Below are 26616 nucleotides of genomic sequence, written 5' to 3'. Positions count from 1 at the left end.
GACAAGAGAGAAGACAAAAAAAAGACATATATAGCAGACAAGCAAGCGAACAAACAAACACGCTTCTTACTATTGACACAGCAGACAAAAATAAAATAGATAAAGTTGGGGAAATCACCCAGACATATTCACATGAGGCATTGTAATAGCGCTGATTGAACATAACATATAACCTTCATGAACATGTCAAAGGAGAAAACGTTAGCAACGAATACATCAGATCAATACATGTTTTTTCATGATATCATTTCTTGACGCTGTTGTTGACATTCTCTCCTTTTCTTCAAAGAAAATTATGAGAGAGGTAAAGAGAGAGAGAGAGAGAGAGAGAGAGAGAGAGAGAGAGAGAGAGAGAGAGAGAGAGAGAGAGAGAGAGGTAACTCAGAACTTAGAACTCAGAGAGAGAGAGAGAGAAAGAAAGAGAGAGAGAGAGAGAGAGAGAGAGAGAGAGAGGGGCAACTCAGAACTTAGAACTCAGAGAGAGAGAGAGAGAAAGAGAGAGAGAGAGAGAGGGGGGGGTAACTCAGAACTTAGAACTCAGAGAGAGAGAGAGGGAGAGAGAGAGAAAGAGAGACAGACAGACATACAGAAAGACAGACAGAGGCAGACAGACACAGACACAGACACAGAGAGACACAGAGAGACTCGGAAAGAGAGACAGAGAAACACAGACACAGACACAGAGAGACACAGAGAGAGAAAGATAATCAGGAACAGAATCATTGATGCAGAGGGGGGAACAACAAAACATGTATACATGCATAGAATTAACAAAAACGTAGTCATTTTCTTTGTTGCAAAAAACAACTAATGTATCTTTGGCTAATTACGAACACGATTCAGCACGTCCACAGATAAACGAGGTTAATATTATACAAAAGCTCAAATGTAAAATTCCGATGCAACGCCTATTGGAGAATCTGGGTCACGAGAACAAACGTAGCTAGAGTTGCAAGCACCGATCCTGTAACAAATAAATTAACACGCGCTTAGTACATGTATTACAAACTTAGAATTACTCTATTTGAGCATATTAAAATGTAAAGAAGACCAATGAATAGACTGGTGATGGAGGAAGGAAAGTAGGAAGGGACAGAGAGAGAGAGAGAGAGAGAGAGAGAGAGAGAGAGAGAGAGAGAGAGAGAGAGAGAGAGAGAGAGAGAGAGAGAGAGAGAGAGAGAGAGAGAGAGAGAGAGAGTTTTTAGCAAACGCACGAACAAGACGCCATTCAAAAGGAAACGTTATGGCTGGGACAGAGAGAAAGGCACGCAAGCACACACACTCATTGGAAACATGAACTTCACACAATCATGTCATGTGTACGGTAATACACGCATACAAGGTCATTGTAGTACTTACCCGCTAAAGTTACAGCAGCTCCCGCGGGGACATCTGCAAAGTATCGAAGGTACAATATACAAATAAACACAAAACACAGTGTTTTGTTTTTTTACGGTTTTTTTGGTACTTTAACAGGTTTACAGGTTGAGTTTTTCAACGATTATTGTGAAGAATAATTGTATAGGTCGCCGAAGAAATCTAGACTTTGTGTAAAAAACATTTTAAGAATGATTATTTTGTAATATACCAACAGAAAGCCTGACCAATCTGTTCACCGCACAAACAAGAAATATAAAATGCAAGTTTCTTAAAGAAGCCTCCTTCTCGTTTAGACAATCTCGTAAATTATCATAGATTATCATAAGAACAGCCTTCTATTTGGCCTGCTTTTGTTCAGAGTATTGATGGATGGGGGGGGGGGGGGGTGTCGTTTAATGGACAGATCCGTGGTTGTGCCTGTGTTCGTTTGCATAAGAAGGAATGTATCTTCAAATTCACATAGATTTGACCAATCGACAATTACCTGTGATTTCAATCTTCAAAAACGATACGGTGCCAGAACCCGTCCCAGCAACCAACAACATTGGATAGTCTGCTAGTCCTTTATCCGTGCCGACATACCTTTGAGAGAGAACAAAAGCAGAACGTTTTGGTTATGAATCGTTTTGACATAGACGCACACCTGTAGGTCTGAATCGTTACAGAGAAACAGATACAAAGTAGATGTCTATGTATAGGAAAGATGCATTTGTTATAACACTTTCAGAATTAATCAGACAGCTTTGATAGTCTTGTAAACGAAGACAAAAGGAATGAACGTGCGGTAATTCTCACGCTTTTCCTCTCAGTGATCTACGTAATTAGAAGCGTGAGTGGTAGCTATGTATGCTTCTGGAGCTTGACACGCTGAACAGAAGACAAATTTGCTATCGCCCCTCTATCGTTCTACACTCCATTAGTTGGCGTCTAACTCCGCCTTCAAATCAAAGAATATCGCGTGGAAGAAAACTGTCACACGACAAAGTCGGAACGCAGTAGGTAATCTAGGAATTAACACTTTACTGAGTGGAAGATAGGGCAAGGAAGGGACGTATTGGTTTGTCATATGTGGCAACACCGAACAAATTGTGTTCCCCCTAAAACGGCACTCACTCGATATACTCAGGATCCATAGCGTGAAGCCTCCTAGCGTCATAAAGTTGTCCCCACGTGCTGCTGTTGTCTTGTGGGATACCGTCCGTGTACAGTGACTGAAAACGAGGCTGCATCCGGCGGTCGCCAGGGGCAACCGTGTAAATAGCGATACTTCCGGGTCTTTCGATTCCCACGAAGATCAGAAGGTAGCCCTGGCTTTCTGCCACGGCCACGCTTTCGGGTTCTGGACCCTGAGAAAAAGAAAATGGCAGTGGGTGGGTAGGCGAGTGAGCATGTCAGTCAGTCAGTGACTTATGCAGTCAGTCCGTCACTGAGTCAGTGATCGAGTGAGTGAGTGAGTGAGTGAGTGAGTGAGTCCGTCAGTCCGTCCGTCAGTCCGTCAGTCAGTCAGTCAGTCCGTCAATCCGTCAGTCCGCCAGTCAGTCCGCCAGTCAGTCCGCCAGTCAGTCAGTCAGTCCGAGTCTGTCAGTCAGTGAGTAAGTTGATAACTTAGCGTCAAGTTGGTTAATTACCGGCGAATGTTAATTCCATCGGGGCAGGTAGTGCCGAGGGATGATATGATGTGGGACTCCCTGAGTTTGCGCTCGAAGGAGTCGCCACGTACTTGCCACAGAACCATGACTCTGACATGATCAAGTGAGTGACCAGCGGCGGTGAAATGAAGGGATACTGGCCTAGTGCGGGAATGACGGATGTCGGCCAGATGCTCGGAGAAACGCACCTCAAGGGTGCGCGCGGTTTCTCCGATATAAATCTGGCGACAAGAGAGGTAAACGATCGCATAGACAACGTTGTGACTTTGACAGTCAAACGTTCTCTTGACCGTGAAGGAGCCACGAGGGCCTTGGAGGCAGGTGTCAGGGTGGAGGAAGGGACAAGATTTGCGATTTCGTTTGGAACAAGGAAATGTCCCAGGGGCTGTGGGGTTGGGGGGACTGCGAAGACGGGATCTCACCAAGAGGTCGCGGACGCTGCGGTCTTTTCTGAAAGCACAGAATGGTTTTTGAGCAAAGATCGAACCAACAGAGTCACTTCCTTGAAGGATGTGCCAGTTTGATTTCAGGATTCTGCTTACTGGCATGTTGTGGGGATGAAACAGGAGGGAAACGACGTGTCTGTCAATGTCCCTAGATGGTGTAGGACTGAGGGCGGACTCTCGACAGACCTGGGTAACCCGCAGAAGGGCGTCACGGACGAGTGCATCAGGGTAGTTGCGGGCCAAAAAGAAAGACGTCATCAAGACAGACTGTTGGTGGAAGTCGTCGTCTTCAGAGCAGAGCCTCCGAAGACGAAGGAATTGAGAGAAAGGAATGCTGCTTTTGTTGGCAGGATGATGAGAAGAGTTGAAATCAAGGTATGAATGAGCGTCAGTTTCTTTGTAGAAGACAGAGGTGGTGAAGCGACCATGCAAGATGGAGATGGAGATGTCAAGAAAGACCACAGATGAGGAAGAGATGTTGAATGTGAACTTGATGCTGGGATGGAATGCTTGGATGAAGTGAATGAAATCGAGAAGGAGGGGTTCAGACAGAGAAGTGGCACCCAAACCATCGTCGATGAACCTCTTGTACAGCTCTGGAACTGGGCCAGAATAAGACTGTAGAATGAGGTGCTCAAGATGACCCATGAAAAGACATGCATAACTGGGTCCCATCTTCGTACCCATGGCGACTCCGCTGATCTGCTCAAAAACCTGTCCATCAAACTCAAAAGTGTTCAAAGTGAGAACAAGCTCAGCCAGGCGAACAAGTGTTGTGGTTGGTGGGTAGGCAGAATCAGTGGGACGACGATCCAGAAAGAATGTAAGGGCTTTGAGTCCGTCAGTGTGGGGTATGGATGTGTACAGGGACACAACATCCAACGTGAACAACAATTGGGGCTGAAAACTGGGATGGCTGTTGAGATGTTCAAGAAGGTTGAGGGTATGTGTTGTGTCTTTGACGTACGTTGGCAGTGACTGTACAATGGGTTGAAGGAGGAAGTCCAAGTATTCAGAAATGAACTCTGTTGGACAGCTGCAGGCAGAAACGATGGGTCTCCCTGGGGTGTTGGGTTTGTGTATTTTCGGGAGGAGGTAGAAAGTGGGCTGTTTAGCGTCAGACTTCAGCAGAAGTTTGGCAGTGGCGGGAAGATTGTTGTGTTTGATCTGTTCTTTAATTGTATCTGCGATCTGTTTTTGGTCGAGGGGGAGGGAGGCCTGAAGGAGTGGTTTGTATGACGCTGCGTCATTGAGTTGGCGATGGGCTTCGCGAAGGTACAGTTCTCGGTCCCAGACGACCACAGCACCGCCCTTGTCAGCAGGTTTGATGACGATGTCCTGGCGCGATTTAAGCGAGACAAGGGCTTGCTGTTCGTCTCGTGTCAGGTTGGAGTTACGAGCAGGTTTGGATTTAAGTTTGCTGATTTCTCTATGGCATTTGGCTATGTACTCTTGAGGTGCGTTTCTCCGAGCATCTGGCCGACATCCGTCATTCCCGCAATAGGCCAGTATCCCTTCATTTCACCGCCGCTGGTCACTCACTTGATCATGTCAGAGTCATGGTTCTGTGGCAAGTACGTGGCGACTCCTTCGAGCGCAAACTCAGGGAGTCCCACATCATATCATCCCTCGGCACTACCTGCCCCGATGGAATTAACATTCGCCGTTAATTCTTTCATCTCAACCTTCCCCCCGCTGTTCCACCTTGTGTGTATGTGTGTCTGTGTGTGCGTGTGTGTGTGTGTGTGTGTGTGTGTGTGTGTGTGTGTGTGTGTGTATGTGTCCGCACGGGTACGTGAGTCTCCTATTTCGTTCCCATTCACGCCCCCCCCCCCACATTTTGTTTGGTCTACAGACCTCCAAACTGCCGCCTTTCAACTCTGACTTTTTGTGTGTGCCTATGTTGGCTTCCCCTCGGGTAGCTTCCCTTGCTTCTCTGTCTTTGTCATTTGTTGGTTTGTGCAGTGCAGTTGTTTTGTCAGTTGTTCTCCTCTTTATTTGTTCTATCGTCTTTCTTCTTCTTTTTTGTGTGTGTACTTTTGTGTTTTTGTGCCTGAAGAAGAACCTTAGGTCGAAACGTCGCTGTTATTCGTTCCGTGTTCGTCATTTTAACGTGAGTACATTGCTTTTTGGTCTCTTTATTGTTCCCTCTCACTTGCAGTCGCCATTGTTTAATACTGTTATCAAATGATTAAATGTGACCCTCCACCACGAAATGAGTCGCATGTCACCTTTGCATGATTTTCATATTTTTACATTTTCCTTAAGAGTTTTTTATGCTCTATCCAGTGGTGAAAACCGTTTTAGAAAAGAGCAAAAACTGTTTGAGTTATAAGCCTGTGATTAAGGTGACCCTCCCACTGTTACCAGACACTCCCCGGACTTATATTAAGCCTAGCGCAGAACCGCGCGAGGTGACATGCGACTCATTTCGTGGTGGAGGGTCACAAATAAGTGATTGACTTGTGTGATTAGCGAGGTATACACCGTATAGTTAAGGTTTTGTTCGTTAGTTTGTTTTAACACCATGCAAGGCTGTTACGACTGATGGTTTGCCCAAGGGGTATTTTCTGTCTCCATCACCCCATACTACTCATGCATCATCTCAGCGAACAATGTCAACATCAACTGAGCATTTTGTTTCCTATATAATATCAGATATCAGAGAGACAAACGGACTCCTTACCCTATTGTCCGATCGTTTGTCCATGCCGTCAGCGATCTTCGTGTTCCTGCTACCAACGTCGTTGTTGAAGAGATCCTTCCGCAGCTCAATGGTCTTCTGACTCAGTTCGCTTCCGCTGTCAAAAATGAGTGCCATGTCGGAAGCGCGCCGAATGGAGAAGCTTCGGCCGCCGAAGGTGTAGAATTGTTGATATTTCCCTTGTGTATCCTTGCCGTCGACTGAAGAGAACTTCAGTCGACCTGATTGAAAATAAAACTGATTACTTTCAGACAGAAAATACGGTAATGTATACAGACACGAATATAAAAACTTGCACAAATGTACAATTTGCTCCCCCCCCCCCCCCCCCCTCTGTGTGTCTGTCAATCGTCTGTGTCGCTCGCGCGCACGTGTGTGTGTGTGTGTGTGTGTGTGTGTGTGTGGTGTGTGTGTGTGTGTGTGTGTGTGTATGTGTGCGTGTGCGTTTGAGTGTGTGTGTGTGTGTGTGTGTGTGTGTGTGAGAGAGTGTATGTAAGAATGTGTGTGTGTGTGTGTGTGTGTGTGTGTGTGTGTGTGTGTGTGTGTGTGTGTGTGTGTGTGTCTCATTGTCGGCACAAACAAACAAACAAATAAAAAACTTGTCATCATTACCCAATTGAGAATCATTCCGCAAAGCAGCCCGCATGTCAGCACTCACAGATGACGAAAGTTCCTGAGCTGAAAGAGAAACGATGAGATAAGACAGTGTGACTTCAAACAGAAATTAACGACATTGGTTAATCCAACAGTGTTAACGACTTCAGCAGGTCATGTGGGAAAAACACACCGAAAACACAACATATCGTCTTTATTGTAATATGTGGGCTTGAAAAGAGATTAAACGGCCCAAATCAACAATGAACAAGACAGTCACATGTGACAGCAACTGTCGCTGTCGCTACTTAATAACTACCTTTTCGTATATATAACGCTGTGTTATTAAATTACAATACAGAGAGAAAGGGTGGGAAAGAGAGAAAGAGAGCGTGAGACAGAGCGAGAGGTGAGACAGAGACAGCCCATCAAGGGGTGATGGTAGATACACAAAAAGGCAGAGAAACACAGTAGACCAAAAACGCAGAAACAGACAGCTAAGACAAAGGAAACACGACGGAGGAAACGAGAGAAAAAAAACTGAAACAATCCGAACACATCCCAAAATTAAAATTTAAAAAAACACACAATCATACACCAACACAATCCCCACCGATGAATCAAACACTACAGAGACAACCACTGACCAGAAAATTCTTTCCCCCGTTTGTCCTCCTCAAAGCTGACAGAATCGTACTCCTTGGCACCCCCCTCATTGGCTGTGACGAGATAGTCGGTGCCAGACCAGCGGAACCAGGCGATACCGTCTGGCTGGTAGATCCCGTACACCGGCCACGGTGCCATGTGGATGCCTGAAAAGGAGAAGAACACAAATACTGACACTTACCTACTAACACTGAAGCCTGTCCTGAATTGGGCGAAGTCAACAACGCGAAGTATGCTTCGCGAAGCTGGCCGCATGGAGCTTTAAGCACTGAGTTTTCGGTAAAACGACTTCGCGAAGCTGGCCGCATGGAGCTTTAAGCACTGAGTTTTCGGTAAAACGACTTCGCGAAGCTGGCCGCATGGAGCTTTAAGCACTGAGTTTTTGGTAAAACGACTTCGCGAAGACGACTTTGGGCTCAATTAAAGACCGCCTTAAAAAAGAGCGAACTAGTCTGTCTACTTAAAACCCATCGACAGTTTGAAGAATGTAGTTACAAAATCATAATGTTCAACGTATGGCAATTAGTCCAACACTGAGAAAATTTTCTCCAGGCGAGGAAATCATGTTGCTGCACACCCAAAAGGCTATATAGAGCGGCTGTTTCCATTGTTTGCTGCACACCCAAAAGGCAATATAGAGCGGCTGTTTCCATTGTTTGCTGCACACCCAAAAGGCAATATAGAGCGGCTGTTTCCATTGTTTGCTGCACACCCAAAAGGCAATATAGAGCGGCTGTTTCCATTGTTTGCTGCACACCCAAAAGGCAATATAGAGCGGTTGTTTCCATTATTTGCTGCACACCCAAAAGGCAATATAGAGCGGCTGTTTCCATTGTTTGCTGCACACCCAAAAGGCAATATAGAGCGGTTGTTTCCATTGTTTGCTGCACACTCAAAAGGCAATATAGAGCGGTTGTTTCCATTGTTTGCTGCACACTCAAAAGGCAATATAGAGCGGATGTTTCCATTGTTTGCTGCACACCCAAAAGGCAATATAGAGCGGTTGTTTCCATTATTTGCTGCACACTCAAAAGGCAATATAGAGCGGTTGTTTCCATTGTTTGCTGCACACTCAAAAGGCAATATAGAGCGGCTGTTTCCATTGTTTGCTGCACACTCAAAAGGCAATATAGAGCGGCTGTTTCCATTGTTTGCTGCACACTCAAAAGGCAATATAGAGCGGCTGTTTTCATTGTTAAAAGGCAATATAGAGCGGCTGTTTCCATTGTTTGCTGCACACTTCAAAGGCAATATAGAGCGGCTGTTTCCATTGTTTGCTGCACACCCAAAAGGCAATATAGAGCGGCTGTTTCCATTGTTTGCTGCACACCCAAAAGGCAATATAGAGCGGCTGTTTCCATCGTTTGCTGCACACCCAAAAGGCAATATAGAGCGGCTGTTTCCATTGTTTGCTGCACACCCAAAATGCAATATAGAGCGGCTGTTTCCATTGTTTGCTTCACACCCAAAAGGCAATACAGAGCGGCTGTTTCCATTGTTTGCTGCACACCCAAAAGGCAATATAGAGCGGCTGTTTCCATTGTTTGCTGCACACCCAAAAGGCAATATAGAGCGGCTGTTTCCATTGTTTGCTGCACACCCAAAAGGCAATATAGAGCGGCTGTTTCCATTGTTTGCTGCACACCCAAAAGGCAATATAGAGCGGCTGTTTCCATTGTTTGCTGCACACCCAAAAGGCAATATAGAGCGGCTGTTTCCATTGTTTGCTGCACACCCAAAAGGCAATATAGAGCGGCTGTTTCCATTGTTTGCTGCACACCCAAAAGGCAATATAGAGCGGCTGTTTCCATTGTTTGCTGCACACTCAAAAAGCAATATAGAGCGGCTGTTTCCATTGTGGGAGCCAAGTGGGTTTCTTTGAGACAAATGCGACTGCATTATTACTGATTTTTTTTTTAAAGTTGGCAATTAGCGGTTGCTCGAAATGAGAATAATAAAACTAAACGGAGAAAATACACGATGAATAAATGAAGGAAGGAAAGGGAAAACAAGTCGCGTAAGGCGAAAATACAACATTTAGTCAAGTAGCTGTCGAACTCACAGAATGAAACTGAACGCAACGCAACGCAGCAAGACCGTATACTCGTAGCATCGTCACTCCACCGCCCGTGGCAAAGGCAGTGCCAGTGGAATTGACAAGAAGAGCGGAGTATTCGTTGCGCTGAGAAGGATAGCACGCTTTTCTGTACCTCTCTTCGTTTTAACTTTCTGAGCGTGTTTTTAATCCCAAACATATCATATCTATATGTTTTTGGAATCAGGAACCGACAAGGAATAAGATGAAAGTGTTTTTAAATTGATTTCGAAAAAAAAAATTTGATAATAATTTTTATATTTTTAATTTTCAGAGCTTGTTGTTAATCCAAATATAACATATCTATATGTTTTTGGAATCAGCAAATGATGGAGAATAAGATGAACGTAAATTTGGATCGTTTTATAAAAAAAAGATTTTTTTTACAATTTTCAGATTTTTAATGACCAAAGTCATTAATTAATTTTTAAGCCACCAAGCTGAAATGCAATACCGAAGTCCGGGCTTTGTCGAAGACTACTTGACCAAAATGTTAACCAATTTGGTTGAAAAATGAGAGCGTGACAGTGCCGCCTCAACTTTCACGAAAAGCTGGATATGACGTCATCAAAGACATTTATCGAAAAAAAGAAAAAAAAATTCGGGGATATCAATCCCAGAAACTCTCATGTCAAATTTCATAAAGATCGGTCCAGTAGTTTGGTCTGAATCGCTCTACACGCACGCACGCACGCACGCACGCACGCACACACACACACACACACATACACACACACACACACACACACACACACATACACCACGACCCTCGTTTCGATTCCCCCTCTATGTTAAAACATTTAGTCAAAACTTGACTAAATGTAAAAAGGGTCAACAGAAGAAATGAAAGGAACGATAGGTAGATTCTGCTGTATGCATTGCCCTGACAATGTTTAGGTCAAAGGTAACAAGAACTTTGTACTTAAATAAAAACAAACAGTCCAATTCGCAGGCACAGACTCTGTACATTTGTAACATTATCTTTGACAGATCGAGATCATAGTCGACAGTATTTATCCATCTTTCATTTAGCTTCTTTGCACAGAACTGTTTGAATCTGCTGCAAGTAACAACATTCCAATGGACCGTATTTGACCAAGCATAACTGACCATTGTCTCTGTCGCTTGGGTCCAGTTGAAACAGTGTCCAGTTTTTGAAGCCAAGTCCGAGCACGGATGTGATGTTGTCCGCAGCAAGGTCTACTACAGCGATGGCGTTGTTGTCCTGTCAACAGTGTGTGTGCTGATCAAAAATGAGCAACATTGGAGAGACTAATGTAACTACTATTATGTCCTCTGACCAATGTATGTTAACGTTTAACAAACAAAATAGCACCGAGAAAGAGAGAGGGATGAATCCGCGGCTCGAGTGTGAAAAGTGCAGAGAGAGAGTCGAGATCAAGATCGTCGATCAAACAATCACTAACATATTCACCATTAGACTTCTAGCAATGGTCCACAATGGCAATCATAGTAACGTAAAATAAGACTTCTACTATGCATACTTAGAGCAAAAAGTAAGTCTCTCTGTGCCCCTTATCTTCACCAAACGTGCACATATGTGCACATTAAAACGCATCAACCAAACAGACAATCAACCAAGGAGAAAGACGGAAAGACAGCGAACCTGTAAACCAATGTAGGCCTTGGTCTGTTCAGCGTTGAAGGTGACATATTCAGGTTCCACGTCATCGCTGAACTTGTTGTTGCTGCCCCGGTACACCCAGCGAACACCGGCCTGGGCCAGCCCGTTGAATCTAAATGTGATGGTAAAAATGATGAAATGCAAGCAGGAACGAACTTAGCATTTGGAAAACCGAAGAGTGCATTTTCAAAGTATTTTTAGCTCGCTGTTACTGTGTGGGTCAAAACGACGTGAAGATAGCGCAAAGAGAAATACAAATCTGAAAATAAAGCAATTACTCAAAGAACAAAACAAAACAAAACAAAAGAACAAAAAATATAAAGTTGATCAATACAAATACTTTACACAAAAAGAAATGTCAAAATAACAATCTACTCATGTATTGCAAATGAAAGTTAGAAAGTCGAGTGCGAGAAGAGACTGATGACAAAGTTAACACTTAGCCTAAGTAACGATACTTTACTTACAAAACAAAAATTAGAGCAAAAGTAAGAACGAGCAAACAAACTTACCGACTAACTGACTGACTGACTGACGAACCGATCGAACATAATTATTACCAGCTAACTAACAGACATTCCAACCAACCTGTGATCAAAGGCCGTGAAATCCAGAGTAGTTTTGTGGGGAGAGTTGGCCACGCCCTCTGGGAATCGAATGATGCCCACGCCCCCTGGCGGGTCTATCAGCGAGCCTCGTCCAACCGACACTGCCGGGTTTTCAAGTGCGACAACCAGTGTGCAATGCTTTGTGGCTTTCAGCATGTCAGGCTGCGTGCCGACTGAAAAATGACAAATGACAGTGACGTGAAGACAGAGAAGCACTAATTCGACACAAAAGAGAGACAGACAAAGGAAGAAACAGAGGTGCATAAAGGTCCATTTACTAAACGTGCCAAGGTTAGTCGATCCCAACAGACATTTGATTAAGCAAACAAGCACACAGGAAATTCAAATCAAAAGCAAACGGATATGAGTTACCAGGCGACAAACAAACGAGCTCTTAAGTTATGAATCAAACATGACGAAACAATGGCTCATTACTTAAAAGCACAAGTGGTATTCGTCCATTTATCTAACATATTGGAGGAGACGTATAATTCAGGTGGGGACAACTCTTCTGGTGCCATTTGATACATTTCAAGAACACATCGAGAAAAATAGTTAAACAAACACACAGGCTTTGTCCCATTAAAAGTGGTTTATTGTGCCGTTTTATGTCCACCAGAGAAATGCTTCGCCAAATGTTTCAAGCCCTTGCTACAGGGAAACAACTGTTGTTAGGGGATCGTCCCATTTGGAGTAGTTACCTCCCATGCACTAACACCACGTTTTAGTTCTTCCTGTATCTAACTTGTTCAGTTATTGATTTCACTAAATCCTTTAAGATTTATCGCATGCATGTTGTTGCTCAAAGGGTTGATCAACTTATATTTCTTCTCTGACCATCCTCCAAAGTCTGAACAAGCAAACCAGAATAGAAAGAGACTCCGAGACAACCTTCATAGCACTGAGCTACACGCCTAATCAGCCGCAACAAAAACAAGGAACTTAGTCGATAAATATCGACAGGGGACCGAAAAATGGTTTAAATGGGAAATGTGTGTATATGGGTGTGGGTTTGAAACAAACAAACAAACCAACCCATGTGAACCCCGGGCCGCAGGCCTTCGATGTAGTGATGGAAAAAAAAGGATGTTCTCAAATGGTTCAATTCTCATTTGGTCTGATTCTCAAATGGTACCGGTATACTCCCCCCCCCCTGGCCGCAGGCCTAGGAGTAAAATTTTATAGACACTGACCTTCTTCCCAGGGGTCATTGACCCAGTTTTAGCTATGAGAGGTGGTTCGCCTTTCATATCTGAGAGAGGAAACACTTTCTGCACCCGGGTCAGTGACCGAGTTTAACCTATGGGGAGTTTAACCTATGGGGCGGTCTCTTTGATGTCTTGAGAGGAAACTTGGCCAGGGTAGTACATGCACCAGAACTGGTGGACACCAAGGACAAACATGAAATCGAAGCAGTTTGCTTTCAGAGGGAACGGTCGTCAGCAACTCAAACTTCTCTGTTTTCTTTTTTTAAGAAAATCTGACTTTCTTTGTGGCCCCCTGACTCCGCCCCCCTCCCTCTGTAAGGACCCCCCTCCATAAGGACCGATTTTTGTCAACATTTTCAAGGTCGCTAGAGAGGGGTTCCACTGTATGACCTAACCGCTACTGGCAGACGGCCTCAATCTTCACGCGCAAAGACGAGATTAATAGGTGCTCGGTTTTGGTATTTTGAATTACATTACATTAAACCTTTGTTGGGTTTCATGGTCATGGCAACAGCCATAATAATATTACATGATGTATAATATCATATTTCAGCATATGTGAATTACATGTCATCATACCAAACTGTCATACATTTTTATTCCTACATTATTCTGATTGATCACAACCAAACCTACTATCATTGGACACATCCAAATGCAAGCGCCTGTTCTTGACAATTTCCCTCTGATCTAAATATAAAATCAGTGCAATTTCCTGGGTCGGGCTTTGCCACAGACACTCACGGTTTGGCCTGTAGGTAAAATGTACAATGTATTTTCTGATTAATTTTGTGCACAAAAGCTTTTTTTCTTTTTTCTTTTTTTTTAACATAACAATGTTTAATGTCACTGTATGTTTAAAAGACCATGGTCACATTTGTAAAACAAATGTTAAATTAGAAAATAAATAACATTTTGGTTCATGATTTTTCCTACACCTGTTCTGAAAATAAGACATAAAAATGTTGGTATATAAGTCACTCAAATGCAGAGTAGTATGAATGGTTTGAGTTTGTTGCGGTTAACCCTGCACAGTCCGGCCAATGAGGTTTTTGTTGAACAATTTTGCCGTCACTCCTCCCATAAGGTGACGTATTTCACAACTTCCTGTGTTACACAAACTCAGTGATGACCAATTTTGCCTTCACCCCTCCCATAGGGTGACGGATTTCACAACTTTCTACTGATGAACAATGTTGCCTTCACCCCTCCCATAGGGTGACGGATGTCACAACTTCCTGTGTACACAAACTGATGACGTATTTCACAACAAAATGGCGCTGCCCATGGTCAACCTCGAAACTATCCGTATAGAATGGGGGCCTCCTGGCCCCCATAACAACAACACTCAGTCACAGACAGCCCTGATAGACGTACAGCATAAGGCCTGGCGCTCACCTATGTAACGTCAGCAGGACAGACGACGCGCTGCAGATTATCCCAGCCCGCTACACGTTGCGTGACAGGAAAACAGAAAAATAATATGCAGTGCGTCAGTCGTCTGTGCCGCTGAAACTGCGCAGGTATATTCTGCCCTTAAGTACGACACACAAACGAGTGAATGATGAAGCGAACAAACACAATCATGCACTCCTCCTGCATCATTGCACTTACTCTTGATATCCCTGGTGAAAATGATAGTGCCAGAGCTCGCAGAGTACACCTGATACTGCAGAACTCCGCCGTGAAGTAGATCACGCTTGTCAATGTAGGTCACAAAGATGGCCGCCCCGCACACCGTCACATCCGTCAGACGCATGTTAGAATAAAAGGGGGGGAGGTTGTTCGGCACCCTCACGAAATCTAAGTAGGTCAAGCTGCTGTGGTTGCTTGCATCGATGATGTGTATGACACCCAGTCCTTCCAGTCTGCCTAAATGGCGGGGTAAAAACGGTCATACACGTAAAAGCCGTGGGAGTTTCACCCCATGAACGAACGAACGATACCCTTTCCTTCGAGAGAAAAATAAGCGATAATTCAATGAAAGAAATTATGTATGACTCTTCGTTTCACAGTATTTTCTGTTTACACAGAGACATGCATGCACTGAGACACTGGTATCATCATACACAACCAAAAGCAGACAAGCATACGTGTACACTACATTGGGGTGTGCACGTTAAAGATCCCACGATTGACAAAAGGGTCTTTCCTGGCAAAATTGTATAGGCATAGACAAAAATGTCCACCAAATACCCGTGTGACTTGGAATAAAGGCCGTGAAAGGTGAATGCTCGCCCTAATAGGCTTGAGGTTTGCTGACCGATGTGAATGCGTGACATATTGTGTAAAAAAATCCATCTCACAGGCAGAAATTAATATGTAAAGCGCTTAGAGAACGTCAAGCGCTATATCAATCTCCCCATCTATATATATATACGACTTTTCGGGATCAACTACCATAACTCTTCCTTATCTTCTCCATGTTTTCAGCGTTTACCTCCCTTCCTTCGTATGGCTTCGAGAAGCAGCTTCGGATATTCCCGTTCCGACATTACTATTTTTAGAAGGTCACCGTAGTGTCCAGAACGCTTTCCATGCAGCCGAAAGTTGTCCTCACTGTAAAAGTGCAAACTAAGGTCGAATAAATTTTTAGCCACGCGAAAAATACACTGTCATCTATCTCTATATATTTCTCTGCTGACTTTCAATTGTTTCTTTCACAATTTCTGATGTTTTATATATATATATATATATATATATAGAGAGAGATACGGCTTCTCTGTGTGTGTGTGTGTGTGTGTGTGTGTGTGTGTATGTGTGTGTGTGTGTGTGTGTGTGTGTGTGTGTGTGTGTGTGTTTGTGTGTGTGTGTGGAAAACACCTGTGGATTCTAGAGTTCTGTTTGTGATGTGGTCTGGCTGCTTTCCTGTGTCGGTATGATCTCACCTTCCTCTGGAAAAGCCATAACAGACTGCAATGGGCTTTGAGATAAGCTTTTAATGTCTCATTCCTGTGTGAGTGGACTTCGCCTCCAAGGTGATTATGGTGTTTCGGCACTCGATTACATTGGGCGTCGTCAACATGAATGGAACTCGACATGATATGATCATGAATGGCATTATGGTCACTGATTAATTTTCGTGCTGTTCCCCTTCCACGAATCTGGGAGGGACCTAAGCTTGGCGGATCCATGGTTCGGTTCATTCAAACGGGGGGCGGGTGTGACAGGGAGACTACCGCCGCCCTTCACAGCAGACTCTGCAGAGTTGTGCGCCTTAGAAGTTGTGAAATATTTATAGCTCTTTATATTGAATATGGGTAGCAGATATTGCTCATGAAACATTTCAATCGATACACGACAATTACTGTTTACTCATTCCGACGTCAAGTGTTATAGTTTAGTTCCAGTGTCGCCACAGACAAACGGATGAGACAGGCAGACAGACAGACAGCCAGACAGACACACACACACACGAACACACACACACATACACACATACAAACACACAGACACACACACACACACGCACAGACACACACACGCACACACACATAAACTCACTCACACACACTCAAACACACACACACACATACACGCACAGGCACACACACACACTCACTCACTCACACACACACATACACACACACACACACACACTCTGACTTAAAAACACTCAAAAACACACACACACGCACACACACGCGCGCACACACACACACACACACACACACACACACACACACACACACACACATCCCTCTCACCGATAGCATACACGATCTTTCCCACGGGATCGAGGACGGCTTTCTCCAAGACATCGAACTGAAACTCGAACTGGGGAATGAACCAATGAAAGGTGTGAGGCAAGTATACGGTTGACAGATGCTTCATTTGTACCTTGTAGCCGTCCGTCAAGCAAGCCACCAACAAGATGGGGAGCCACACATAGAATAATTCCATCCTGAGTATGTCCTGCTTTGTAAATGGTTGATCTGGAAGAAAGCATTAACACAGCGTCAAAGCAATATGTGTGTTACAGAACGATGGTTGTTTGAATGTTGTTTCTTGTTTCAATAACTAATGGGGTTTAACGATGCCGATTAAGTCAGTTTAGAGTGTGCATGAGCAAGACAACACAAGAGAGTTAACCCAACCATGACCGACTAACAATATAGTGAACCAACTATATAGCTTACCCAACAACCATGCAAGTGAACTAGTTAGTCAAAAGCATGAACGTTAACACCAATGCAATGTTCCTTGAAACTTAGAACCACAGTATGCCTGCAAGCGTGTCCGCGTTTCTCACTGCCCTCGTACTAACAATCCCCCCCCCCCCCCCCCCCCGCCAGTTAGGCCCATTAAAACTATATCACTGAAATATAACGTAAACGTGACAGGAACCTAGCTAACACACAGATGATTGGACAGTTACAAAACACCCACACACACACACACACACACACACGCACACACGCACACACACACACACACACAAATCAGTTTTGCAGTCAGTTTCTGCAGTCTGTGAACGTACTCCCACCCCCCTCTACCTCTCTCCTCCCCCTACCCTCCCTCTTCTCCATCCCCCCCCCCCCCCCCCCACACATACATCGGCCGTCTCCATCCCTCTACCGTATTATGGCCCAAAGTCAAGTCACGTTGCCGTCTCTTTGTCATTTTAAGCCAACTGCCAATGCGCTGAGACAATGCATGTTAGGGGGTACTTGTCGCCTGAAGCTGGCATTAGTCAACGCTTGTCTTGTTGACAGGTGAGTATCTTTGAATCTGCTCTTGCGTGTCCCCTCACCAGCGCTAAAGAGTTATACTATAGGTGTTCCCCATTCCGTTTCAAAGGTTTCAATTTGAATTTGTATACTATTCTGAAAAAAGGTCACGATTGGTCTGATTTAAGTTAATACTCCATTTTCAAAACATCGCTTTTGTGATCGTGTTTGTGCGTTTGGGTGTGTCTGTCTTTGCTTTTGTGTATCTGTGCGTTTTGTGGCCGTTGGGGATTTCGGGAGTGACGTAAGGGTAGGCTGTCTTATCAGCACAAGCTCGGATCATTGGTCATGGCGTGTGGACTGAAGGAGTTAGAAAAGTATAATATGAATAAAGAGACTGTGAGGAGGAAGAAGGAAAAGAGATCAAGGCAGTATCGACGTGGCAAGGCCAAAACAGGATCTTGTTGCGATCAGTGCACCAGATACATTCAAAAGTTATTGTTCTTGCATTAATTGAGATATATAAACTTGGCCAAACAATTCTTGCAACAAATTTAGAACCCAAATTAAAGCATCAATTCTAGTGTCATTTTATTAAAACTTTTAATGCCAGTTAAGGCCGTTCACGTAACTGTCAGGATCACCTTTTGGATTAAAGATGTATTGTACAGGGATCACGTGACCGCCGCTCAAATAAGAGTACCCTCAAAATCGACCAGATAAAAACGGACGGGCCGAATGAACGCGCTCTTTGGCTCAGTATTGAACTTGCGTCAAGGCCGATGCGCGTAGATTCCGAGAATGTTTACTTTCGGTTAGATTCTTCGACAGCATGAACACAGCATTCGCAGAGGTGGTTGCTGTTGCAGAGGTGAGTAAAACTGACCATCGAAAGGAAAATAAGATTCATATTGGTAATTATACTAATAACATACTTGAACAAGCATTATCTACCAAAACTGTATGGGAGCACATAGTTGGAAAGGCGTTGTGAAGCGATCGAATCGAATCGTCCGTCTCAGTGCACTGATCAGTCACCCCGATTGACCGTCACTGTCTGTATTTTGTATATAAGCAGAGCTTCCAAACTAGTTAAATCCTGATGTAGTTTACAACAACAACAAAATCTCATTCCTGTTCCATTGCTCTTGTAGTTGTGATATATTCTAGTGAAACTGAAAGTAAGTGTTAAAAGCAGAAAAGCCGGACTGAATCAGGTAATTGGGTTGGGAAAGTTTTGCGAAGAAATCCTGTTATTTCTCTGGGTTAATAGCCTAAGCATCTCTTTGTCCAACTATTTACACAATGTATTTGACTAGTTTGTGGTTTCAATTGAAAGTATTGTTGTATTTATGTCTAGACTACAAGAACTTGCAGTTGCAGTATACATTCATTCATCATTGATTGCATTTCATTGTCACAGCACAAAACACTGAATGACACATACTGATTGACGAGCATGGCAAAAGCCTTCTCGTTTTACAGTATAGGTACTGATAGTTACATGCAAGTTTGAATATCACTTTGCAGGGCCGTAGCAGCCCTATCGGCCACTCCGGCCATGGCCGGACCAGTTTTTTGTTAAAAAAAAAATCGTCTTCATAAGCTTCAGCGCTGTGTTAGGAGGAAGGAGGGGTCGTGACTTAGATCGCACAATGACAGCGTTAAGCGAGAAATTGTCACTAATTGACATTCACAAGTGAAGACTATAGATCTAAATCTAAAGTAAAACTAAAAGGCAAACTGCGTATGCACCGACTGAGACGCATTACTGATCCACTGAGCCATCGCGTTTTGCACTGAAGAGACATCTGAGTTATCTACCTTAGTTCACGTTTTTCGTTTCCCGGGAAAAGTACCTTTTTATTTTTTTTATGGCCGGACCACTTTTAGGAGCTGTGCTACGTCACTGCTTTGAACACTGCCACATTCAGTTCTTCTCATCATTGAATAATTTTGTTTCAGGAAGCAAGCACTACTTTTGTTGTTGATGGAAACCCAATACACTTATACAGTCAGAAGTGTGTCAAGCTCAAAGTACTATTTCACAAAAGGTGATAATTTATTCGTTACGTTTGCAACATTTATTGTTAACAATTATTAAACATAAGGCAGAATTTTTTGTCTTGTGATTGTGATGCCTACAACTACACCCGCTGGTGATTTCTCAGTCAAGTTACTGCAGATTTGTGTATATTTCAGTCTCATGTGGTATTTGCCATATTTTTGTGTGAACATGTGTATTTTTCAAGACTTAGATTCTGTGATAACATAAAATACCATAACACATTTGACACCAGTGCATCATATATATTTTTGGATAATTCTCATTACGCATGATTTTTTATTGTGTGACTGTGTGTACATTTACATGTGTTTTTAAATGTCAACAGGTGACAGTTCCACTTCTGGAAGAGGTGTGCAATGAGATTTTTCAGAAAATGAATGCCTGTCAGCTGATCTGCGAAGCCATGTTAAAACCTTGGACTGTAAGTGTTTAGGGAAACACTGTATGAATGAATAACATTTTGTTGGAGTAGTGTTTTCGCTTTTGCTTATAATGTAAACCAATTTCAAGTTTAAATTTCAAGTTATTCAGTTACTCTGAGAATAAGCTGTCATATACATGACAAGTAAGCAGTGCTCCCTGTATGGCATACGTGTAATTATTGTTGATCATTCGCGTACACATTCCAGACTTGTCAATTTGGAAGTGTTCTTTTTGGATACAATGGTGTGTGTGTTTGCCTTTCTTTTAAAGTTATACGAGGCAGGGAATTATCCCAAAATATGGACTAATAAAAAATCTATTATTGTATATATAGAGAATACTACATGGCTTGCTGTGTCGTACCAGATTTACACGAGTTGTTTTTTTAAATAGTGAACTGCGAGCGAAAGCGAGCTGTTCACTATTTGAAAAAGCAACGAGTGTAAATCTGGTACGACACAGCAAGCCATGTAGTATTCTGTTTATCCTACATTATATACTTCTGTGCCAGATCTAACTAAAAGTCACCGACAGCGCTATTGCCTTTGGATCAACCCGCTTTAGAACTTCAAACCACTTTACTCAATTTGACATTCATTCCTCCGCCATGACACACACTCTCAAACTAGGACAAAGTAGTTCGCCTTTGTTAACACTGTTAAGTTTAATATTGAACATTGATGAAATAAATTCGAACAACGAAATCATGGTCACTTCAAAATATACCAGATAAAAAGAAAAGCAGTGGCCACAGGATAAAAGAAACCAAAAGGAACAACAACAGCAAAGAATATCCTTCCGCGATAGGATGACAGTAAAGTCGTAGCCAGGCGAGTCGACAGCTTTCAGATGGTCACTTCTCGGTTTGGTGACTGCACAAATATATTGGTTGATGTTGATGGTACCAACGTGCACAGGACCTGCAAACAGTGTTGTTAGCGTTTGCTGGGATGTGATTGTGGCAGTGGCAGTGGAGACGGCTGGAGTTGAAGTGGCCGATGCGGGCGAAACCAATGTGTCGTCTGCCGACACTGGCGACAGCTCCGAGACCGGTGCAGTGCCGTTTAGTATCAGACTGAAGCCACGGTGTTCCTCTTGGGAAATGCTGCTGTAATTGTTAATACTCTGGACGTTTTTATGCCCAGATAGCTGCATTATTTTGGTCGGAGGAACGTCATTCTCGGACAGTTTCTGCACTAGGAACTTGCGTGCAGATGTTTTTCATGGTTGCTGACAACTTGTTGACGCCGACAGGTTGGCGCTTGAACCATGGGAATTCGCAACTTTTGTGTCTGTTGCACAATAGAAGGGGGAACTTGTCTCGGAGTAACCTTTTAGTCGGAGAGCTGCGTATGTTTTGTAAACTGCGACAGGGCAGCGCTCATCGTTCGGCGCCCAAGCTTTCGGACAGACATCACGCACAGACTTTGGATTGTCGCCCTGGCATGTTTTGGATTGTCTTTCTCAAAATTGGAGATATTCTCTGCCATTACTGTCTTCATGCAAGGACACGTCTCCCCACTGCATGTGCCTGTGAGGAGTCACGCTGCGCAGACCAAAGTTGACTGTGTTTTGCCACCACAGAGTATTCAGGATTGCTTCTGGATCTGCGACTCCGAGCTGTTTTGTCTGCCACAGCTTGTCAACATCTTCATCTTTCAGCGGTTGAGCCCTGTTAGGTAAGTTGCCACAACCTTCCTGTTTAACAATCTTCTGCTTTGTCTTCACGACTTCTCTCAGTTGTGCAAATTCGGGGCCGTCTATAACGGATGCACAGTAGATCTACTTTTTAGATTTCAACTGTCGATGGATGCTGCTGAGAAGGCCCCTCAGCGTGGATGGTTCATACTCTTTGCCATCCGGTTTTTTCAAACTCATGAAAAAGGAGCAGAGAATTTTGCATAATTCTTGTGGTTGGATGGTGCTAATGTTTCTTTTGTCCCCGTGTTTCGCCATAAACGTCGATAGGCGACGTATATCGTAAACCGTTTTTCGGAGAGTGTTTTTGTTCTTGTTTGTCTGAACGAATGAGTCTATTGAAGAAAAATCATAAATCATGGATGACTCACTTTTTTCTTGATCGACTTCGTCATTCGCGTCATCACCAAACATGTCTTCGAACAGCTCATCACTCAAAAATTCTTTCAGTGTTGACAAATCGGTTTTCGTGGCAGTTGCCATTTTGTTGCAAAAGTAGTTCTTCATGAATATGTAATTACTAATTTACATAGCTTGACCTTCCGGTTGATCCCATGTACTACTAATTTACATAGCTTGACCTTCCGGTTGACCTCATTTACATGATATACACACGTGTGATTTGAACGATTTTTATCTCACGGGTATCTCTCTCACGTATATGTAGGATAAATATTTATATACAGTGGACCACCCCCACCCCCCATTTGATAATCCCTCCCTTTTATTCTAGTTTTAAGACCTTATTTTGTCAGTTTGTCTGTGCATAACTTCTGTAAATTTGCCTTCATTTTAAGACTGCCTCCTTTTAAAGACCCGCTTTCTCAGATTGTTTGAGGTAATAAAAAGGGGGTTCTATTGTATGTGTTCAAGTGTAAGACTTTGTGGTCTGTTTGACAGGTGCTGTTCTTCGGGACAAACTTCAGGTGTTCGAGTCATGCCTTGGTCCACAAGGGAAGTTACGGAACGCGGCCAAGGAAAAGGCTTACTCAAAGTATTTTGCATTGTACTGCGCAAGCCATGCAAGCATTTCAGAGGTCACCAAGTCGACTCATGCATCAGCTTCCATTTTCCTCAGGATGTTTGAAAGGCTGGTCGAAGCAACCTATGGGTGCAAACAGGAAGACAAAGCGAATGACCGACCGGTGCCAGTGTGTGAGGAGGAGATGGATGTGATCAGGTATGTTGCTGGGAGTGTGATGAAGAAACTAAAAAAGAAAGTTTGGGGCCTTGAGAAAGGTGCATACAGATACGAGAAACTGCGCTGTTTAGAAGCAATGAGGTTCAGTGAGCTGTCAGAAAGTGATGGTGGTTCTTCAACTGACATGACAATAGTGCTTAACCGAGGAGGACTGACATATGTCAAAGACAACATTGTGCAAATGTTTTTTGACATGGAGGACATTTTTCGTCGGACTGTGGGTGTCGCTTGCTCTGCCAAAATGAAAGCTGATGACAAGGACTTTCTGCAACAGTGCCAAACCAATGATACAGTGCCTGTGCTTTTTTTATGACACGGTTTATGCATTTGACATTTCTTTGAAAGTGCAAGAAGATATTTTCAAAAATGCTGTCCTGCTTTTTTTTTTTAAAATCCGAGTCCACCACAAGCTGAGGACAATGATGGACAAAGTGCAGCGCGTGTGGAAAGAGAAGAGCATGAGGAAGAGGTTGCGTACCAGTGACACTAACATTAACAAGGTGTGAGACCGGCAAAGTTAGCTACATATGCAGTTGATCATATCATTAGTGCCGTTCCACGGATGCTCCCCCATCGTTTGTGTGTATGTATGTGTGCTGGTTTGCATTTCAGTCTGCATGAGGTGAGCGACATTGATTTTTAACTGTTGGTGCTCAGTGCTTTACAAGCATGTTTTCTGTTGCTATGTAAATTCTCCTGTCTTATGTAGAACACAGACACTTTGTAGTAAAACTTTTGTTACAATAATCTCTCTTGGTGCTGGGTACAAATATTTTAAAAGTTTTCAGGTTCATGTTATTCTCTAGTTTCACTTTTTGTTTTACGCTCGACACGTGTTTGAATCTGTATCTGTCTGCAACTGTGAGTAAGTGCACCTGAATCCAGCATACGAAAGAGAAAGAGAGAGCTTCAGTATTAGTCTGTACTTTAAAATAAAATTGTTATTGCTTGTATTTTTCTTCCGTTGTATTTTTTATGTCTTAAAAAATAATAAAAATTGCTTTGAAAATGTATTGTGTACCGCAGTCGGAAGTAATTTATTACTTTTGGGAGTTTAGTAATGTGATATCAGTTTTCAATTGTTCGTTCACTTACATTGCTTTCAGATTTAACACACAAGAAACAGTAGCACGGTTTTCGTTGCGAAAATGTGCAATGGCACTGCTACGCGATCGAAGTGTGTATTATGTACATGTGATGTTCTTCCGGAAAAGACCGAAGCGACATGTGACGTCAGTCGTTCAGCCTGCGAGCGGGGGGAGGGGGAGGGGGGTTCACATGGTTTGTTTGTTTGTTTGTTTGTTTTAGACCCACACCCATATACACATTTCACATTTAAACCATTTGTCGGCCCCCTGTCGATATGTATCGACTACGTTCCTTGTGCATTTTACGCTTGGGTGAATTCTCGTACCAGGATCCAATGGGTGCAAATTCAAGGCTGTTCTGTCTTGTGATTTGCTTCAGAGTAACATACTACGTATTAATAAAGTAAGTACTGTTTTTAGAACTGCAAATACCTTAAATGCATTGTGAGAACTGTACACATGGCTTTCGCACACACACACACACACACACACACACACACACACACACACACACACACACACACACACACTCACTCACACACACACACACACACACACACACACGCACACAATACTCACACACACACACAATACTCACACACACAGGCACACACACACACACACACACACACACTCACACACACCTCACATGATTACTTTATGTTTCAGAAGAAGAAAAAAAACCCGGAAAAGCAACATGTGAGAAACATATTCACCTACCAGCGGTATCCCTGCTCCAAAACAAGTGCACACAACAAGAACAGCCGGACAATGACAGATGCCTACAAGGACTAAACACGGCCTGTGCAGGCTGGCTTGACGGAACACACAATCAACGTATGAGGGAAGGTCGCACATTCAGATACACTGTCGCTAATGTTCCCAAACTCTAGAGGTTTCACCTTTCACGTGCTTTCACAGTCGTTAGCAGAGGGAGAGGCTTCAGAGGCGTCAGTCTCACGCAAGTCAAGATAAACAGGGTCTTAGTGATCGTAACGTCCACTCAACTTGTGACAAGACGTTACAGCGTATACAGTCAGAGACTATAGAGTATACAGAGACGCGTCATCCTTTGCGCTGCGGTGCGTCCAGCGCGGGAAAAGAGCCACACCCTGCCGCACAAGGTAGCTCGTATTGCGGCTGCTGTCGGCTGTGTTTATATCACGTTTATTCAAGGCGTCCCCGAGGACGCCTAGTAATTGGGATCAAGACAGTAAGCGGTTGCCTATGGACAGGATAACTCTGCGGTTGCCTATGGGACACTGCCACATTTACGTCTTGAGTTACTGCCCTTACTACTATCAAATCGAAACTTCGTCGATAGAGACATCACCTAGGACAGGGGTGTTATCTCTATCGACGGAGTTTCGGGCTGTTGTGCGTGCATAGTACCCGCGTCGGACACGGAGCCGTCTTGGAGCCTCTACTTTTTTTTTTTTTTTTTTGAGACATCGCCTGCAAAAACTCCAGATACATTATTGTGTGATTCTAGGCGTCCCCAAATTGTTGTTGTTGTTGCAATAGTTTACGTTTGGAGCTACTGCCCATACGCCGAGGCCATGCAAAGGATTCTTTTAAGGCCAGGGGCTACACACGTCTGAAGTCAAAAATCGTGTTGTGTGTTCAAGTGGTCAATTTTGAGATTTTGACATATTTATACCAAATAATCCTTTCTAATTCAGGTTCAACCGATGTTTTTCACATAAAACACTTATTTTATGCAAAATAAAGGTGTTTCAAAACCAACTGTGTCAAGAATTTATTTTTATTGTGTGTTGAAATGCCAAAAATGCATTTGTTTGACTGTTAGTTACGCCAAATTCTCCCAACCCCGTTCCGACATGACACATACCGTTGGATTCAGCATTCTCTCCCCTTTCCCGCTGTCATTCTCTCTGATTCGTGTAGAGCGTTTGCAGTGCTATCCGAAAGCACGCTAACTTCCATATAAGGAGGAACGCGTCACACGAGAGCTTGTGATTGGCCTAGATCGGTCACGTGACCAACTTTCACCTCGCTACGCCAACTTCCGGCATTTTGGAAATTGGTCATTGCTGTCAAGTTCATCGAAAATATCGGAAAACATGGATACAAACGCTCAAGATTTGCAAGATTTAGTGCCAGACAGGACTCCGCTTGGTCGGGGAAAACGTTCACGCAAGCAGCAGTGCAAAGAAGCAGCCAAGGCTCGCTGGCAAGCGAAAAATGCTGACGAGAACACGATCGGCGAAGTTCTGGAACATACCATTTTTGCAAGTGGAGATGCTGATATCTCGAACGATCTGCTTGCTGATGACAACAATGGAATTGTACCTTTACCAGCTGAACAACCGTGTACTGCCAGACGAAAACTGGATGTTATGAAAGACTACGTTGCTGCAGCTGACGAAACGGACAGTGACAAAGAGCGGTGCTTCATTGAGTTGGAAAATTTGAAGTCTCTGTTTTCGGCGGTCGCTTGTGGCGAGTGTGG

General features: G+C 43.5%; 1 protein-coding gene across 2 annotated transcripts; it reads right to left on the bottom strand.

Annotated features, from left to right (window-relative positions):
• Positions 1 to 700: 700 nt before the first annotated feature.
• LOC138964253 (mesenchyme-specific cell surface glycoprotein-like) lies at positions 701 to 25211 on the bottom strand. 2 transcript variants are annotated; one of them, XM_070336159.1, is made up of 13 exons: positions 24864 to 25211; positions 16703 to 16930; positions 14610 to 14867; positions 11768 to 11960; positions 11162 to 11291; positions 10645 to 10759; positions 7421 to 7585; positions 6792 to 6857; positions 6162 to 6400; positions 2494 to 2726; positions 1865 to 1962; positions 1360 to 1392; positions 701 to 964 (listed from the first exon to the last, which is right to left on the bottom strand). In XM_070336159.1, exons 2-13 carry the CDS (start codon positions 16896 to 16898, stop codon positions 909 to 911), a joined length of 1782 nt encoding a protein of 593 aa, XP_070192260.1. In that variant the 5' UTR covers positions 16899 to 16930; positions 24864 to 25211; the 3' UTR covers positions 701 to 908. The 2 variants fall into 2 exon arrangements, with proteins under 2 accessions (XP_070192260.1, XP_070192268.1); XM_070336167.1 differs by lacking the exon at positions 14610 to 14867 and having other exon boundaries at positions 703 to 964; positions 24864 to 25207.
• Positions 25212 to 26616: the final 1405 nt, after the last annotated feature.

Source organism: Littorina saxatilis, linkage group LG1 (genome assembly GCF_037325665.1).
Source record: "Littorina saxatilis isolate snail1 linkage group LG1, US_GU_Lsax_2.0, whole genome shotgun sequence".
NCBI lineage: Eukaryota > Metazoa > Mollusca > Gastropoda > Littorinimorpha > Littorinidae > Littorina > Littorina saxatilis.
Note: the sequence above shows the minus strand (reverse complement) of the source record. Positions and strands in the feature narration are given on the sequence as shown.

Bases quoted from the DNA above. Each gene is read 5' to 3' on its own strand.
- LOC138964253 (XM_070336159.1), bottom strand. From the start codon at position 16,898: ATGGAATTATTCTATGTGTGGCTCCCCATCTTGTTGGTGGCTTGCTTG. The intron at 10,760-11,161 runs GTTCGCTGTCTT...CACTGTTGACAG, and splicing joins AGGCCTACATTGGTTTACAG to GACAACAACGCCATCGCTGT. The intron at 1,393-1,864 runs GTAATTGTCGAT...GATACTTTGCAG, and splicing joins TTTGAAGATTGAAATCACAG to ATGTCCCCGCGGGAGCTGCT.